The sequence below is a fragment of the Tachysurus vachellii genome, chromosome 25 (assembly GCF_030014155.1).
Source record: "Tachysurus vachellii isolate PV-2020 chromosome 25, HZAU_Pvac_v1, whole genome shotgun sequence".
NCBI lineage: Eukaryota > Metazoa > Chordata > Actinopteri > Siluriformes > Bagridae > Tachysurus > Tachysurus vachellii.
In genome coordinates, this window is record NC_083484.1 from 16,935,324 (window position 1) to 16,951,577 (window position 16,254).

Here is a 16,254-nt window from a genome sequence, read left to right on the forward strand (position 1 = left end):
TTATAATGTTTAGACCTGAAAAAGATCAAATAAACTAAACTGTAGATACAACATGTCATTCATGAATAATTTCATATTTGTAATACAAAGACTGAATGAATTGGATATCTGACATCTAGCCAATTACTCGAGCTGAGAACATTCCTTTCCTTTCTATACCGGACAGACGTAAAAAGCATTTCACTGCATGTCGTAATCTGTATGTATGTGTATGTGACAAAAAAAATTTTGATTTGATTTGATTTGAGAACATAATATTCACACATGCAGCTGCTGAACTGGACATTACATGTGAGTAGTATTTAATACATGATTGTTATATTATTTTACATGTGTAGATTTTTGTTATCTGTTTTCCTCCATAACATCTCTCTATCATTCTTCACACTGTAATGTGGTGCTTGTTTTACTCAGTGGGAGTGTCTGCTTTATTTAAACTCACATGTACTCTGGACCAACATTAAGTCAAAGACACCGGTCATCATTAATCTTTCTCTCTCTCTCTCTCTCTCTCTCTCTCTTACGCACAAACACACACATCACAGTGTGTTAAGTGAAGTGCGTTAAATACGTTAAATATTTAATTTGTAAACAATAATGCTGTGAGTTGTGACACAGTTCAGTGAGCAGGTGTGTGTATGTGAACATACAATGAAACCTGAAAAGATTTTTACACAAACACCCAGAAGTCAAACAGCCGCTAAATTGTAATCCAGCTATCTATATACTTGTGTACACGACTGTAGCTTCAGGTTAGATAACCACACAGTTATTACAGCTTAAAAGATTTGTTATAATATTTCAAATTAATTATAATCATTATTAATTATAATCATATAATCATTGTTTAGATGTAGAGGAGGCCGAGGATGTATTTTCCATGTGTGTAGCATCAGCTTCAGGCTCTGGAGTGTGGTATATTCCAGTTTTCCCTGTTTCACATTCAGAACAATTCAGCCAACATGCAGGCTTAATGCAGCTACTGCAGCAGTTTCTCGGTCCTACTTCAACAATTCCTCATTTATGGCATTATACAGCTTTCTCAGTGATTAGTAAGTCCCTCTGTACAGTGTCACATGCAGCACAAATGTAAACGTACATGAAAACATTCTTGCAAAATTTTTACGGATCAATGGAACAGGATCTACAATAATTTTCCTTTTAAACATTTCAGACGGTCGGTTTGGCTTTACCCCAAAACAAACTGCGATTCAGGAATATTCGATTACTAATGTGCTTTCAAACTTTACTAAATCTTTATAAAACTAATTCAAATTTTATACAATTTTTTAAATGTGAAGGTGAAGGAGAAAGTGAGAGAAGCTCCATATCAAACGCCACTCACTAACACTCTGGGGTTGTTTGTCCTAGAACATCGTGGCCTAATGGTTAGAGAGTTTGTCTCCTAACTCTAAGGTTGTGGGTTCGAGTCTCGGGCCGGCAATACCACGACTAAGGTATTGCTTGAGCAAGGCACCGAACCCCCCCAACTGCTCCCCGGGCCCTGCAGCATAAATGGCTGCCCACTGCTCCGGGTGTGTGTTCACGGTGTGTGTGTGCACTTTGGATGGGTTAAATGCAGAGAACGAATTCTGAGTATGGGTCACTTAGCTGTATGTCACGTCGCGTCACTCATCTTGTATAGCAGAGTGTGTTTGGATTGCATTTTTACGCAATCTGATTACGCATTATTTCGTGTTCAGATGTAAAATCGTCTTTTTTTTTACCCACCCTGTGACATTGTTTTCCCACCCTGTGAGAATTTCATTAATTCGGTTTATTTGGTCAAAATAGCTTTTAATTTATACAAAGAAGCATCATATACAATGTGAACATCAGCTCCCCCTACTGGTGCAGTGCAGCACAGTACAGAATGTACCCAGTTCGGTGTGACGTCACAGACGCATTTTCATTGGGTGAAATCACTCACACGGTTAAACCAAGGTCACGTGGCATCACCTCAGATTTTAGCTGGTTTTGCACTTAAATAAACAAGATGTCAATTTATACGGTTTTCTTTGGAGTGGATGACAAAAGATTATATATATAAATAAATATTAATATGGTGGCCGTAGCAACACCGTAGCCATTAAATTTAATTTAAATAAACAAACGATGTCCGTTTTTATGGAAAACATTTTTTATTGTTTCTTTTTGCAGTGTACAACAATCTGTAAAATGTACTGAAGTTGCTGTGTGTTTAAATCCAGTGGAGTCACAGTCTGCGTGTCAGACGCAAATACTGTAGTGCATCTGTGTGTGTGTGTGTGTGTGTGTGTGTGTGAATACATACAAATAAACATAGCAAAGAATAAAGTAAATAAACAGCTAAGCTAACTGTGATGAGCTGCTGTCTCTACTTGTAGAACTCGTGCTCCTGCTCGTCCTTTTTAATGACCGTCTTGTAAGCCTTCTCAAAATCCTTGGCCAGGACGATATAACGATTTTCACGAACAGCCAACATTCCAGCCTGAGAACACACACACGATGTGAGAAAAACGTGCACCACACTGTAACAGTACACAGCAACATCTCTCGCTCACGTGTTTAAAACAGGGTGTGTTACACACTCACCTCCTGGCAGATGGAGTTAATATCTGCTCCAGAGATCTTGTCGGGTCGGGCGACATCTACACACACGGGTTAAGGAACACACAGATACAAAACACACCGGTGCTTAAAACAACACAATCTACACACACAAACCTATACAAACCCCATGAAAGAAAAAATTAACTTAATAGATACTTCAGGAAGTAATGGAGGAAAGAATGAAGGAAGTAAAGGAGGAAGTAGAGGAGAGGGAAAAGAAAAATGGGGAGTAAAGTAACTGTAGTCTGTACTGTAGCAGTGTCCCTCTTTCTCTGTGACCTGAATGTTTAGTCTAATGAGTTAATCAGGTGTTTGATGAGGATACAGTCCTCCAGGTCCATCTCCTCAGACAGGTTCATCTTGCTGGTGATGGTGGAGAAGATGAGACGCTTTTGTCTGCGGTCCGGCAGAGGAAAATCAATCTTACGGTCCAGACGACCCGGACGCAGCAGAGCCGGGTCCAGAGTGTCGGCCCTGTTAGTGGCCATGATGACCTACACACACACACACACACACACACACACACACACACACACACACACACACTTATTGGTTGATCTGTAATATCCATGTAGAAACATGTCAGACAGAATAAGAATAAAGTCCAAGCTCACCTTCACATTAACGTTCTGGTCGAATCCATCCATCTGATTCAGCAGCTCCAGAAGGATTCTCTGCACCTCTCTGTCAGCTAGAGAGAGAGAGAGAGAGAGAGAGAGAGAGAGAGAGAGAGAGAGAGAGAGAGAGAGAGAGAGAGAGACACAGAGAGACACACAGAGAGAGAGAGAGAGAGAGAGAGAGAGAGAGAGAGAGAGACACACACAGAGAGACACAGAAAGAGAGAGAGAGAGAGAGAGAGAGAGAGAGAGAGAGAGAGAGACACACACACAGAGAGAGAGAGAGAGAGAGACAGAGAGACACAGAAAGAGAGAGAGAGAGAGAGAGAGAGAGAGACACAGAGAGAGAGAGAGAGAGAGAGAGAGAAAAACAGATAGACAGAGAGAAAGAGAGAGAGAGAGAGAAACAGAGAGAGACAAAGACAGAGAGAGAGAGATATTAAAATGATTACTGATTATTTACAAGTCTCATGTCTAGGCATTAAAACAGATTATAATGAATTGATCATTAACCTCTGAGTCAGGAGTAACTGAATAAACGTGAAGGTGAAAGCTAGTCGTACCTCCGGTCTGTGCGTCGAAGCGCTTGGTGGCGATGGCATCGATCTCATCGATGAAGATGATTGCAGGTGCGTTCTCTTTGGCCAACCGGAACACATCCCTGACCATACGTGGCCCTTCACCCAGGTATTTCTGAACAAACTCGGAGCCGACCACACGGATAAATGCCGCTGTGGACAAACAGAGGGTACATGATGATGGACCTGCATATCTGTCACAACCTGTCCGTCATGCCATGTCCAACTACAGCCCTGTCCATCCAGTATTCCCATCCTGTATTCTATCAATTCATGTATGTCCATTCACACGTCACGACCTGTCTCGGCGCAGACACGTCACGACCTGAACTCCTCATATTTTTATCTGACTTTTTTTTTATACCAAAATCCAGTTCTGATCATGAGCTTCTGTTCAGCTTAGAAGAACAAGGTAGCAGATGAGATATTGGTGTAAGAGTTATTAATTGTAAGACTGCAGTGTCTCAGTGTGATTAATGGACCTGTAGTGTGATGAGCCACAGCTTTAGCCAGCATGGTTTTTCCACAGCCGGGGGGTCCGTACATCAGCACTCCTCTTGGGGGGTCAATACCAATCTGGGGAAACACACGCCCACATGCAGCACTCATCATAGCAGCTATAAAACCTTTAACTGTGCTACTAAAAGCTAGCTTAATAACACCATTCAGTTGCCCTTTAACACTTTTACCTGCTTGTAGAGCTCGAAGTGTGTGAGTGGAAGCTCCACAGCCTCCCGCACCTCCTGCTTCTGGATGTCCATCCCTCCGATATCGGCGTACATCACATCTGGTTTCTGATCTGTCACATCGAACATGCAACACATTAGAGCTTACGACACACCACGACATCACAGCTAAAGGTTATTGAGGGGTTTCAGGTTTTTACCTGAGGTGAGCATCATGATGCTGCTGTCAGCCTCCGGAGGCAGAACATCCACCAGAGCGTTGCTGTGTTTGTGCAGAGCCACAGAGGCGTTGGGCTTTAGCAGCTCTCTGTCTATAGTGCTCAGGATCCGCACATAGTAATTCGACCCTGAACACACACAAAATTAACCATCACTACACTCAATATAGCTAATTAAACCTCATTAACACCTTCACAATCTCAAAGAACTAAATCTAATAGATGTACAAAAGACTTCCAAAAGAAAAATGTTACCTTTCACTGTTAGTCACACGCTTTAGTAAATACATTTTGATAGAACAAGAGATAGACATTTTTCATTTTAAACAATTTTAGTAATATTTATTCTACTCTACACAATGGGAGAAGTGTAAAATGATCTGGGCATAAGCCTCGTAGCTGCTTTCTCTATCCGAACCCCAGACTATCTGCGTTTTCTCCATCATGTAAACTCCGCCTCTGAAAGCAAGAGGAGTTTCTCAGGTGGTGCTTTGAAAGGCAAAATAAAAATGCTTAGATTCTTAGATGTTAGATTCTAATAAACTCTGAAAGGAATCCATGAGAAAAAGAACTGATGGCAAAATGTACATTCGCTGCTTTGTTTCTTTCACCTGAGAAAAACTGAAGAGTGCCAATGCAAAAGAGTTTTTAAAGTTCTGCCCTAACTAGAGGCCTTAACTGCCCTTACAGAGAATCTGCATAGATTGTAAGTTTCAGCATGGACTCTTGTGTGAGGTACAGCTTGTGCAGCGGTGGAAATACAGACCACATGGAGGACTCTGAATGATCGTGTTAAACATTATTAAAAGATTGATCTATACAGTGACAAATATATATGATATATAGTGATGTATACAGCATTAAAACAGCTGAAGATTAGCATCTGTACCTGTAGTGGAGCCAACAATGGCTGTGTTCTGGTCTACAGCCTCCAGGAACTGACCAATCACCAGCGGGATGCTCTGGATCCTCTTCACCTCCTCCTGAGCATGGAGGAACTCTTTCTTCAGGTTCTTCTGTTCATCTTTAATGTACTCCTCCTGTACCTCCAAAAACTCCAGCTCCTGCTGCAGCTTCTACAGAGACATCACAGAAACACCACCACTCATTTACATAAGTCACTATAAACATTCAATAATAATAATAAGCAAATGAGATCCATCATCTGATCACAAAATGCTGCTGTTGTCATATGCTAATAAATCCTGGAAAAACAAACCTTATATCTGCTGTACAGATCCTCCAAATCCTCTGGTTCTGGAGCCAAGAAGGACAAACCAGTCTGAGGTCGTGAGCTCAGCATGGCTGGAATATCGTCCTACATGAGTGCGCACACACACACACACACACACACACACACACACACACACACACACACACTCTTAGTATTTTTTCACGTTCCCATTAAACTAATGTGTTAATCGTTGCTATAATAACAGCTTGTTAACAGGGACTTGAACTGTGGATCATCGCTATGGCAAAGTGATGTGATGGAGCCTCCAGTGTGAGCTCTGTGTACCAGTCAGAGGTGAAGCTGGAACAGAAAGTTCTCCACATCTATTTCCTCTTATTAACTCTCTTAGAAATAATAAATCGCTGAGGGGGTGACTGGTTCTCTTATGAATATAAACACAAACATTGGCAGGTTGGTGTTATAAACAGAAACTGAAAACTTTATGGTGGTAACTGGAACTCATCATCATCACAACATTATTACTCATCACATTATTATATCAGAGCTGTCAAGTATCACACATTGACAGTAACAGTCCCTCATGTCACTCTCCCGCCACACATTGTTCTTCTCACGCAGGAAAACTTTTTGACTATTTATCATATATTTAATAAGCCGCAGCGCCCAAAACGTATCAGTCCACACCGCTGTCTCTATGGAACCGGGCAGGAACCAAGCGCGTCTCCTCTGGAGCTCTTAGTTGACCCTGACACGTATCAGCCAATCAGAAAAAGAGGCTACACAACAGCCAATCAGAAAATAGCACTACTGTATCTGGGTAAGATTTAACATAACAACCAATGAAAAAAAGCAGATCCTGGAATTGTTCATCATCATCATCCTCGTTCACCCACAGAGAAAAGCTCTGGAGCTGTGAGCATCACTTTGAGCACAGAGTAAGTCATGATCTCCTGTTTAATGTTACAACTAATTCACAACGTGTTTGACACAAACAATGACATTGTGACTGCTGTTAGAGACGTTTCCCAGATCATCAGCAGGAGTTTTTCATGAGTGTCTGTAACTTAGCCAACAGTTTTACAGCCTGTTCACTGACAACCTGCTCAGAACATGTAGTCTAGGGCCAGTGGTTCTCAAACTGGGGGCCCTGAGATGGTGCCAGGGGGCCCCGGGTCACTGACAACCTGCTCAGAACAAGTAGTGTAGGGCCAGTGGTTCTCAAACTGGGGGCCCCGGTTCACTGTCAGCTCTTAGAGTAGAGAGAGACAGATTATACACACACGTAGGTATATAATGTATTAAAGAGCTTCAAAAATATTCAGTTTTTTTTTCTTTAAAAAAAAAAAAAAAAAAGACATCCATTTTATGGTTTATTTAGCGTTTGAATGCCGGCTACCAAAGGGCTGAATCCCAAATAAACACTTGCTCCCTACATAGTGTTACTACATGAAGTATAAAAGAATAGTCACTATTTAGTGTTCTACTTCTCACAGAGACCAATTTGGTATCAACCCTAAAATAAAGACCAAAACGCCGCTTAAAAAAACACCAATAAATGAAGCAAAGTAACAAGTAAATGCAAAATATACACTGTAGAATAAGCTTAACTACAATAAAATGTAAAATAAGGCACAGAGTCAATAATACACAACGAGCGTTAGCTGAGTCGCTAAGCTAACCGGCTAACTAAGCTAAGCTAAGCTAAGCTAAGCTAAGCTAAGCTAAGCTAAGCTAAGCTAAGCTAAGCTAAGCTAACGTGAATGGCATGACAGAGCATTTGCTGAGCTTTGAATGAATCAGAGCCCAGATTCTGTTCGTAATTTCATCTACAGTCCATAGAGTGACAAAAACGTGTTAATCCGAGCGGAAACGAGATAAACAGAAGAGAAAAAACAGCAGAATAAACGCGTAAAGGAGATAAACACAGCGTGAGATTTTACCTGAACCTTCTCAACTAGCATTCCGCCGTCCTCCATGTTGGATATACGGCGTCTGACGTCAGTGACGTCACGCGCAGACTCACGCAAGGGAAGTAAACATTCAGGGGTAAAAAAATAAACACCCATGAAGATAAAACAGTCATTATGCACAAATTTGAAATAAACAAATCAAATCAAATCAAATCAAATGAAATCCAGATAAAGCACACTGCATTGTTCGGGAATTATTAGAAGTATAAATTAATATAAATTATTGCTTTTGCCGCCTGATAGTGTGGCTTTAATTAGACAAAAGTGAACTGTAATGACGACTCGTCCTGCACTGGTCTTGTGTTTATACAATTAAATGCTCACTAGAATAAATATAATAAACATGACCCTCCTGTTGTAAAAGCCCTGATGCTAATAAGTCCTGAATTTTATGGATACAAGGCCAACTGGAAAATGTTTAAAAAAATCGATCAATAAATAAGTATTTAATATAATATAAAATAATATATCTAAGCATTCATGTAGTCCAGCTAATCACACCCTTACATTTAAAGAGCCAATAGTGTAGCAATAGTACGCATGCGCAAAACAGAACCTCGAGATAATAAAAAAAACGTAGAATGTCTCCCCCTGCTGGCAGATTCAGTTTTCACCTGTTTAATAAAGGTTATCATGGACATCAGTCTGATTATTATTATTATTATTATTATTATTATTATTATTATTATTATTATTATTATTATTATTATTATGCACTTTCACATTTAGCGATGTATAGCTAATGTGTTTTTTTCACTATATTTTTTTGAGTCATATACTGTATATGCCTATATGTCGCATTTCCGGTTTAAAATATAGACTGAAATAGACGGACATATTGCAGGGTTCTTTTTTCATCTGCTCACGTGTTTTCCACCTCGCTGCTGCAATGCATCACTCCTCCCCCACCTCTCTCTATCTCTCTCTCTCCGCTCTCTCTCTCTCTCCATCTCTCTCCCCCACCTATCTCTCTCTCTCTCTCTCTCTCTCTCTCTCTCTCTCTCCTCCCTCACCGATCTCTCTCTCTCTCTCTCTCTCTCTCTCTCTCTCTCTCTCTCCCCCCCTCTCTCTGTCTCTCTCTCTATCAGTCAGTGCTGCATCCTTCCTTCACATCGCATCATGCCATCTCTTCTCTGTCCGGATCTTTGGAAATACGCACACTGGCCTCATTCAAGGAAGAAATAAACGATTTAGAATAAAAAACAATTACTCCTGCACTAATAAATCAACATATCTGAAGGGAGGAACTGAGGAGTGGAGGTAGGAATAAGAGAGGGATCCTGTGGTTCTGCCCCAAATCCACATGCACAGTGTTTAAGGTAGGCAGCATGAAGCACTGAAGACCTGAAGGACGCATTGCATTTCTTTCTGTTTCTTTACTTTGATTTTCTTGAATTTCTTTGAAATTTTGACCCACTGAATGCATAATTTATATGTACTGTATATTTTATTCGACTTAATGAATGATTTATGATTGAAAGAGAATCGTATGTTTTGTGATCCATCTACGGTTGGCATTAAGGATAAGTGAAGAGGTGGACCACTGAAGAAGAAGAAGAAGAAGAAGAAGAGGCTTTAATGTAATCCATGTCACCTGAACACACTCTCTATACTCATAAAAAGACAAGAACACATTAAATATTGATGTCCGCACACGTTCACGAATTTCCACCAGATCTTCGTTCTCTGGACATTTTAGTAAGAATCTGTTCTAAAACTGAACAATCCTCAAACCTCTAATCTTCATGTAGTTCTCGTCCACTCATCGTTCATTTTCACAGAGCAATAATCTGAACAGTAAGCACTTCACTGGAATGTATCAGCTAAGTGAAACCAAAGACGTGTAAAAAAGTTGAACAATCCACGCTTCTAATCTTCCATTCTCAATCAGACACTGTGCAACATCTCCATCACCTTCATCATCACCATCATCTTCATCTTCTTCTCAGGTCAGTCGGATTTTCCTTTATCATGCTCGTCTTCCACGCTATGGACTCATCGCAGACTTTCCTTTTCTTTTAAACATCACAAACCTCAAAAAAAAAATCAAGTCTTCCATTACAAACGAGGAAGATTAAATCGCTAAGTTATAATCAAGCAACACAACAGTAACAAAACAATCGATCTCATCATCACAAAAACAAACGAAACAAATTCAGAAGCAGAGTGAAGAGCATCGCTGGAGTGAGCGGACGCTCCTGGACACCGCTTCAGTGAAGTGAAGAGAAGGAAGGAGAAAAGTCCAGGACCACGTGGAGAAAGTAAACACTGCTTTACTAAACACTGTAGTGACTCCTTCCGAAATCCACTGCTGTGTCGTGGGACACACACAGAGACCCTCTGATCTACAACAGCTGTGTGTGAGTGTGTGTGTGAGTGAGTGTGTGTGTGTGTGTGAGTGAGTGTGTGTGAGTGTGTGTGTGTATATGTGTATGTCCCTCTCTTGGGTGAAGATGACTGCAGTCCAGGTGATGTGGCTCCCGCTGCTGCTGCTGTGTATCCTACAGGGTGAGTGACTGTATGCTGGATAAACAGCATCATTAATCACAGTCTATGCAGGATAGAATGAGACAAAATTCATACAGAGCTTCAAGTTATATTTTGGCACGTTCATTCACTTATTTCTATGTTATTTCTATTTGGGATCTCAGACGATATCAAGAGATATTAGGACTAGAACTGTGCTGTTTTCTGTCACTGGGCCACTGGTACCTTCGAGTGTACATTTTTTGTGCGTTCAGTGTAACTGATCACTGCAAGGTGCCGAAAAATAATTACACAGTTTCTATGACTTATTTATCAACAAAATAAGCTTCACTTGGGTGTCTATCTGTCTGTCTGTCTGTTGTTCTGTCTGTCGTTCTGTCTGTCTGTCTGTCGTTCTGTCTGTCTGTCTGTCTGTTGTTCTGTCTGTCTGTCGTTCTGTCTGTTTGTCTGTCTGTCTGTCTGTCTGTATATGAGTTTCTTCATTAATAAGAATTAAAAGAGGGATTTAATAATGAAATGTTAATGACTGATAATAAGGTTGAACCTGTTAAACTCTTAATCTCTGTTATGATCTGAATTGCACTCTTCATGTTTTGGAAACGTGTGTGTGTGTGTGTGTGTGTGTGTGTGTGTGTGTGTGTGTGTGTTTATATAAAAGGCCACGCCCTTTTATGTATGTCTGGTAAACACCTGAAACAGCTGCTGCAGATGTGTTAGACAGAGAGATTCACTCTGTCCATCTTTAATCCCTTCATCTTGCACATTAGCATTAGAAGCTGAAGGTCACGTCCATGAGAGTGATGATTGTCGCACTGATGGAGTTTCCTGTTCAGCCAGGTTTCAGGTTTACACAATAGTCGTACTGTTCAGCTTTACAGTAAGTGATAAAGAAGCTCTCTGTCACACTGAGGGGTTTACAGCATACTGCTCCACACACACATACACTCTAGTTGTGATGTAGTTGAAGTGTAGTTGTGTAGTTGTGGTGTAGTTGTGGTGTAGTTGTGATGTAGTTGTGGTGTAGTTGCCTAGTTGTGGTGTAGTTGTGTAGTAGTGGTATTGTTGTAGTGTAGTTGTGGTGCAGTTGTGGTGCAGTTGTGTAGCTGTGGTGTAGTTGTGGTGTAGTTGTGTTGCAGAGTAGGTGTAGTTGTGTGGTTGTGGTGTAGTTGTGGTGTTGTGTAGTTGTGGTGTAGTTGTGGTGCAGTTGTGTAGCTGTGGTGTAGTTGTGGTGTTGTGTAGTTGTGGTGTAGTTGTGGTGTAGTTGTGTGGTTGTGGTGTAGTTGTGTAGTCATGGTGTAGCTTTGTGGTTGTGGTGTAGTTGTGTAGTCATGGTGTAGCTTTGTAGTTGTGGTGTAGTTGTGTGGTTGTGGTGTAGTTGTGTAGTCATGGTGTAGCTTTGTGGTTGTGGTGTAGTTGTGTAGTCATGGTGTAGCTTTGTAGTTGTGGTGTAGTTGTGTAGTCATGGTGTAGCTTTGTAGTTGTGGTGTAGTTGTGTAGTCATGGTGTAGCTTTGTAGTTGTGGTGTAGTTGCTGCATCACTCTGAAAACATGGCACTAAAATGTGCTGCTGCCATGTTTAGTATTTTTATGTGTCTTTCAGCTGGAGATGCTGCTGTAGTGTGTGGATGTCTTTAAAAATATAGATTTAACATCACAATTCCATCCATCCATCCATCCATCCATCCATCCATCCATCCATCCATCCATGTTAGGAGTGAGAGTGGTGATGGTTAAACAGCTCTATTCTGTTGGGATGAACCTGATCCAGGGTAAATATTTATTATAAGAGGAACAATAGAGAAACTTGCTAAGGTGGATTTTTCCAATGTGGAGCTTTCTGAGGCTCGGCACCTTTTAGCTTCTCTAACGGAGATGAATCATATTTATATTAGTGTAATGTCATGATAAACTAACACACACACACACACACACACCTCTGCAGGTGTTGTAGTGGAGAGATTTTAGACGATCCGTTTGTTAAAACTGAAGCAGGAGCTGAATGAAGGAGTTTCTGTTTCTAAACTATACTAATAATACTAACAAACACACACATTAATAATAATAATCTGATTAAATAGTTTCATAGGAGAGTTGAGAGACATAATAAAAACTCTTAGCGACAGAAAATAAGAAAGTGAGACACAGAGTATAAAAGACCAGAGACTTTAAACATGGATTTAGATTTTTGGTAGCTAGTTAGCAAAAACATGCTAGCTGCTATGACGGTGTCATGTTTAACAAAAGAAACAGTTATTACACTATATAAGAACATTGGGAACTAAGTAGCTTCATTAGAACAGGGTTCAGGAATCAGATACTGATGGAGTATAAATTTACAGCATTCACACAGTTGTGCTAGAGAAGAAGTTAGTAAACTTTAGCTGACGTGAGCCTCTGATTTGCAGCGGTACCTTGTATAACAGACTGAGTGGTGAATACAGTCAGTTTAAAGCAGGCTAACATCTGGGCTAGCAATGCTACTGTGACACTTTGTCCCTCATACAGTAAGCAGTTCTGTTCAACAATGATCTCCTGTCAGCTTTTTCAGTGTGCCAGCTCTCTTCTTCACAGCCGGATGAAAGCGGGTCCGACCCGAGCGCCGGTGTTGTGATTAGAACCAGAAGGCCATTAGCGCTTCGAGTCAATACGCACCATAAAAGCTTTCTACTACTGAACAGAGAGGAGCTCAGGATCCCCAGTCGGCTCCTGAGACGTCACACGTAGCTAACTGCTAAAAGCTAAAAGCCTGACGCACACAGAAAGTGCTGTAATGACATTCTTAATGTTAATGGAGATTCTCTGAGTGAGTCTGCATCATGCTTTTAGTTTTGATCACATGCACTGTAAAGAAGCCTGTAAACTACTTATAGCCCAGTGCTGAAGAATTCTGTGACCACTGCAAGAATACAGAAAATACAGGAAGGTTTTATTATTTTACTGAAAGCTTAGTTCAGTTATTATTGCTTTACACCAGCACACACACACTGGAGACAATAATTACGTAACTTTTTTCTGAATATAAAAAGTAAATATCGTTGATGATAGATGTACAAAACCTTTATTCGTACAAGAGTGTGTGGAAAATGTCCCTTTTATTAATCATTAAACAATTCACAAGAAGCTAAATAATATAAGTTCTGTTTATAGATGTTTAAAAATATTCCTTATCTCCTGATACTGGAGACCTGAGCTGGTCTGATGTGAACACACCATCACGTAAATATAGTTCTACACGACTCCTGAACCGGAGCATTGTGTGTGATTCCAGACATTAAGATAAACTAACGAGACCTAGGCAGAGAAATAACAAGGAGCAGATGAGAATAAATCGGACCAAACTGAAAAAAAAAAAACAAGTTTAGGGGGCGTGGCCACATCCAGGGCTGTTTCCGGATAAACAAAGTGTTAATGACTGAAGGGATTTATTTCATGAATGAATGAATTACCTTGTAGAATTGAATCAAATCCAACACTTCTACAGCAGGTCATAGTGACAGTAAAATACAAAAAGTAAATGATCTCTTTCTGAATCAACAATCTATTGTTTCTAGTGAAATTTACAGCATCCATAAGATGAAAGAAGTGAGATGGAGAGATAAAAGACAAAAAGAAAGCAGAAGAAAGGAAAGCCATCGTGACCATGGCTGACTTTCCATCACTGCTCTGTTTCCAGCCTGCAGTGACGCAGGTTCATCCACACTGCTCCATCTGCCAAACGCCACTGTATGTGTGTGTGTGTGTGTGTGTGTGTGTGTGTTTTAGTGTCAAAGAGGGTGGGGGAGGGAATGTACGTGGTTGTGTGTGTGTGAAAGAGGATGGGGAGGGCATGAGTGTGTGTGTGTTTGTGTGTCTGTTAAATCTGTCCAAGGGCAGACAAGGACAGATGAAGGCTCATTTTCTCTCACTGTGGTAAAATATTTAATAGTCAGTGTTGTTTTGGGTAACATGACCTCCCTCTTTATCAGTCTTTAATTCACACACACACGCGCGCACACACGCACACACACACACACACACACACACACACTCACACACTGTTATAGATGCTCTGTTCTTCATCCCTTGCTGTTCCTTATTAGCATATAATCGATTATAATAATAATAAATAAACATAAACACATATGATATAAAAATCCTGTCAGGTTCAGTATCTTACGTTATCAGTGAATATCATAAATATTTAGGAATATGATTTTAGGAATATGATTTTCTTATATTTTTTTATTTCTATGGTTGTTTTATATTAGTTAGCTATTGATTAGGATGAAACAGCTTTACCAGCTAACTAGCATTAGCAGTCATGAGTGTGAACGATTGTATAAGACGAAAACAATCCTGTCAGAAATCCAGTAAGATGTAGTAAGATTATCTGTCCAGCCACTGTTGTAGTAAACAGGATGAATATTAATATTTAAAAATATCACTGTAGATTATAAACAGTTATAAATATGAGAAAACTCAGTTTACTGTAAACTCAACAGCTAGCAGCGAGCTGGGTACCATGTTAACAAAGACATCCTGCTACTTAGAGCCTTCAGAAGCAGAAGCAGGTTTTAATTGTTCACACTGACAGACATTAAAACAAGCAACAATTCAGTAAAAATTTGGATGAATAGTTTAATTGTTTTTAAGTCTGTAAGGAATGTACAGATTTAACAAGCTCAGCTCAGACAAGTTCATTTTTGTGGATAGCCTTTTGTTCAAGGCTAAAATGTGATGGCGGTCATGTGTGTGTGTGTGTGTGTGTGTGTGCGTGTGTGTGTGTGTGTGTCTGTGTTTTGAATACGTAAATGAATTTTTTTTTGCTTGATGTGTTCCATAACAACACTAAGATTCTAAGTGTTAACAGAATAACCAAGTTAATAACATAGATGTGTAGTGCAATGTTAGATAAAGTTAGATGCTAAGGGAGATGCTAATGCTAAGCTACATATTTTTGATTGTTGCTATCTTTCTAATCCTCTGTAAACGGGCTCTAATGACAATTCTCTCATAACAACACCTTCTCTTTTTTCGCTAACATCATAGAGTGATGCTCATGTTAACTAACATTAGTTGTACATTTACTCTCGCAGCAAGAGGTATATGGTTCTGTCAGCAAAGTTCACTGCAGCAGGGATGTGCATTGATAGAAATGCATTGATTCTTGAATCGTAGTTGGTAGAACATTTTCAAGGGCTTCCAGACCTTTCCCTACAGACCTTGTATGTGTGTGTGTGTGTGTGTGTGTGTGTTTGGTGTTTATTACACTGTTAGCGTCATTTGATTCAAATGGATTAATATTATATTAAAATATTATTTTAAATGTTGATGTTCCTGACAGTTCCAGCTTGATGTTAATTACAGTGCTAACCCCAGTCACTAGCTAGCTTATTCTCAGTGTCAGAAAACATTATATCTGTGTCATAATATTATAACAGTCTATTTAAGATTCTATCATGGTATTAGCATGATGCTTATTAGTAGCTTATGAATGTCTAGAGTTCGTCTTATTATTCACAATGTGTTTGCTAGGTGTGGAAATGTACTGTATGAACATTAATACACACTCAGTGTCTCTCATACAGAAATGTTAAAGCACAATGATGCTGGATTTTCTCCAGTTTGTTTAATAGCTGTAATTTTGTTCAACTATTTGCTAACTCTTATTCTTCCTTCACATTTCTCTTTTCCTTTCCTTTCTCTCATGCATGTCATACTGATGTGTCTACCTGTAGCTGTGTTTCTGCTCTTATATTTTTTCCCCACCTTTTCCCTGCTCTATGCCGTCAAGGGCCTTTCTTCGTAACGTCCACACACAAACACACACACACACACACACACACACACACACACACACACACACTAGGTAAAACACACTCAGTGCTGATTGATTCACAGGGCTACGAGAGTACAGCACTAGTCACTGTAA

At 40.0% G+C, this 16,254-nt stretch overlaps 2 protein-coding genes across 4 annotated transcripts in view; one reads left to right on the forward strand and one right to left on the reverse strand.

Moving 5' to 3' along the window:
* Window positions 1-2,122: 2,122 nt before the first annotated feature.
* psmc4 (proteasome 26S subunit, ATPase 4) lies at window positions 2,123-7,963 on the reverse strand. The gene is made up of 11 exons (XM_060861969.1): window positions 7,827-7,963; window positions 5,911-6,009; window positions 5,581-5,767; window positions 4,674-4,820; window positions 4,477-4,586; window positions 4,270-4,363; window positions 3,773-3,940; window positions 3,207-3,283; window positions 2,918-3,086; window positions 2,575-2,630; window positions 2,123-2,470 (listed from the first exon to the last, which is right to left on the reverse strand). Exons 1-11 carry the CDS (start codon window positions 7,950-7,952, stop codon window positions 2,357-2,359), a joined length of 1,347 nt encoding a protein of 448 aa, XP_060717952.1. The 5' UTR covers window positions 7,953-7,963; the 3' UTR covers window positions 2,123-2,356.
* Window positions 7,964-8,968: 1,005 nt separating this feature from the next.
* scn1ba (sodium channel, voltage-gated, type I, beta a) overlaps window positions 8,969-16,254 on the forward strand; it is a 13,576-nt gene continuing 6,290 nt past the window's right edge. For 2 of the 3 annotated variants that reach the window (XM_060862291.1, XM_060862293.1), the window contains exon 1: window positions 8,969-10,364. In XM_060862291.1, the coding sequence (XP_060718274.1) occupies window positions 10,283-10,364 (82 nt within the window). In that variant the 5' untranslated portion in view covers window positions 8,969-10,282. The remainder of the gene's footprint in view (window positions 10,365-16,254) is intronic. The other variant, XM_060862292.1, reaches the window with a different exon arrangement.